Consider the following 2,980-nt stretch of genomic DNA (forward strand, 5'->3'; position numbering starts at 1 on the left):
CGGCCGCGGGGCTCAACGCGCTGCTCTCCTGTTGCAGCGATCCTGACAACGTAGCTTTCTGCGTGCTGGCCACGGACGAGGAGGACGAGGGGGACATTGCCCTGCAGATCCACTTCACCCTGATCCAAGCCTTCTGCTGCGAGAATGACATTGACATTGTGCGGGTGAACGACGTGGGGAAGCTGGCTGCCATCGTGGGGCCCAGCGAGGAGTCTGGGGAGCCGCGGGACCTCCACTGCATCCTCATCACGGTAGGTGTCCTGCGGGAGGCGAGCAGCGCTCACTGGGCTGTACTCTGGGACTGTGCTTGTGCTACAGGCCTCTGCACGCGACGGTTAGGACCCTTCAGGGGTGGCCCCGTCTCCCACGGGTAGTCAGATCCTCTTCTGGGCAAAGAAAGGGGGCTTGGCTTATACCGTACAGCAAGTCAGCTGAGTAGCAGTAACAGGCTGCACTTCTGAAACTGTGGATTTCCTCTGTTGTTCTCAAGGGTAACATCTCTGCTTCCTGCTTTGTGTCAGGACAGAAACCATCTGAAAATGCCTTGCTTCCTAAGCTAATTCTTCTGCAGATACTGTGATTACCTCAACACTCACGGTGTGCCTGTTTTTGCTTTCTGGCAGAACCCAAATGAAGATGGCTGGAAGGACCCAGCTCTAGAGAAGCTGAACTCGTTTTGCGAAGAGAGCCGAAATCTCAATGACTGGGTGCCAACTATCACACTGCCTGAGTGATGTTGACCCAGCGCATTGGGGAGGCTGAAACCTTTGTTGCATTCTCTATGTGGCGTGGGTTCACTGAAGTGTGCAACAAGCTGCTGATTCCATGGATTAGCCTGGTCAAGAGACTGGATTAAAGTCACTCAGACTGGCATGCAGTCGGCTCTTACGGAGGAGAAGGAACAGCTCACCTCACCAGCGAGCCTCAGTAGGCTGCAACCGTGGAGAGGCTGATATACCATGGAATTGAAAGAAGTATTTCACATTTCCTGGTCGAGTGGAGCTGTTTCAGAAGGCAGAGAGAAAGTTGGGGGAAGTGGCCCAAAACTTTCCAGAAGGACTGGACAGAGTGCTGTAACTAGGAACTATTGGTGCCTATAAAACAGAGAAGAAAGTTCCAGTGTTTGAATGGACTACCAGGAACTGGTCACTAAGACAAATGTAGAGACTTCAGCAGGCCTCTTGGGTCACTCTGCAGAACTGGTTTAATAATGCAATATTTTTTATTGAAATATTTGCTGCAATTGAAGCTTTCATAATAAATTTTTGACAATTAAGTTCTGGGAGTGTCTTGCTTACTGGGTGGGGAAGCATGTCACTGAAATACCACTAATGTTTTGCTCTTGCACTGTTGTCAAAGGTATACTCCACAGTAATGGAGCATTGCTCACATACTTTCTCTCCTGGGCCAGCTGAATGAAGAGCTGTGCTGTCCAAGTTGATAATTCAACCTTTCACCCTCTTGCAACAGCTGCTTATCACAACAGCTTGCAAGACTAAGGAGCTGCATGCTTAATGAGCTCACTTATTGTAATAGGTGGTCTTTGTAGTCTACCAAATGAACACAATACATGCTAGAAACATAGATTTTTTTTTTTTTGGAGTACAGATCTCCAGTAAATTGCACCATTAATTCTTAAATATTACTTAGACCCATTCAGAGCTGCAGTGTTCCCACTTGACAAAAGCAGCTTAAACATGACGGGGGTTGGGGGGGGTAGGTGGAGGCTGCAAAACTCCTTAGATGTCAAATACATCTAACATTTGCTTCGATTAGAATGACATCGTTAAATCTAAAACTAGCTGATAGTGAATAAACATCACATCTGCCACAAGCTGCTCTCTGATTGCCATATGCTATAACAATAGAAGCTGTCACTCCAGAAGCCAATTTTGCAAAATCTAATTGCATGACAACACCAAATTAAGTCCAAAACAATTTAAGGATGGGGTGGCCTTTTTTAGAGATCCTGTCGTGGAAAGTTAATACGGGTGGGCTGATTTAGCCCTATGTTAAAAGGGAAAATGCCACCCCATTTCTGTGCGCAATCTATATGTGTGCTCCAGAGAGCAAGAAAGCTGGACTCGCTTCCTCTATAGGCACTAAAAATACTCAAGTTATCACAATTACATTTCCTCCAGGCTGGCCTGCAGTGATTGACAGTAGCACTTGCTGAAAAGTGGTCATTTCTACACGGGGTATCTCAAACAGTTGCCGTTTCTGGGAAGCTACTTGCTCTCGGTTTCATTGTTCCTGATAAGGGAAGTTCAAATTCAGCTCCAGCATTCCTGGAACACGCTCCCTTGTACAGGAGGGAACTAGCACTGCTTGGCTTTTGTTACTGTGTGGCGAGAGGCTGTAGGGTGGCAAGATAACCAGAGTTTAGGCTGAGGCAAAAACTGCTCTGCAAGTATTCCTTCTTGCGCTTAAAGTACAGCAGTTCCTGTGCAGCTTGTTTTTCTACTTAACCCGCACTCATCAGCTGGTGTCTCCTCTAGGACTTTGAGAAGTCACGCGGAGGAGCTAAGAGAATAAACAGCTTTGGCAGCTGTGATAACAGAAACTGCCTTTGAGACAATTGCCTTAATACATAGAATATATGAAGTCTGGGTGCTTTATTGTATGTTTTTGTATTTTTTCCTCAGCAAATGCAGGTTTCTAAATTTCAAGGGTTTTGCAGCTGAGAAACATATTTTTATTCTTTGCTTGGGGCCTAATCAGTACTCAGAGCCAAGAACAGATTGAAGTGAGCTGTCCTGAAATCGACTTTCATGTAAGGTGGAAGCAGTACCTTGCAGTCTTGGGTGGTTTAAGCAAAAGCCTAAGATGATTAATGGAAGTTCTCGAGCATGTACACAATTACATATACAATTAAGGTATAGCAGAAAGTTTCCTCCAGGACTCCCGTTCTTGGCAGGCACCAGCCGCCTCGTGTCCGGGTCTGTGATGTCTGGAGGTAGGGCAGTGACTCCTTCCTCGC

The 2,980-nt window shown here is 46.7% G+C and overlaps 1 protein-coding gene across 1 annotated transcript; it reads left to right on the top strand.

The window, feature by feature from the left end:
• Positions 1–8: 8 nt before the first annotated feature.
• On the top strand, positions 9–1,276 carry GADD45G (growth arrest and DNA-damage-inducible, gamma; the record flags this gene model as incomplete). The annotated part of the gene is made up of 2 exons (XM_010145781.1): positions 9–251; positions 624–1,276. Coding segments are annotated over 2 exons (354 nt in total), but the record flags the coding sequence as incomplete, so codon positions are not given.
• Between the last annotated feature and the right edge of the window lie 1,704 nt (positions 1,277–2,980).

Source organism: Buceros rhinoceros, unplaced genomic scaffold, assembly GCF_000710305.1.
Source record: "Buceros rhinoceros silvestris isolate BGI_N320 unplaced genomic scaffold, ASM71030v1 scaffold8641, whole genome shotgun sequence".
NCBI lineage: Eukaryota > Metazoa > Chordata > Aves > Bucerotiformes > Bucerotidae > Buceros > Buceros rhinoceros.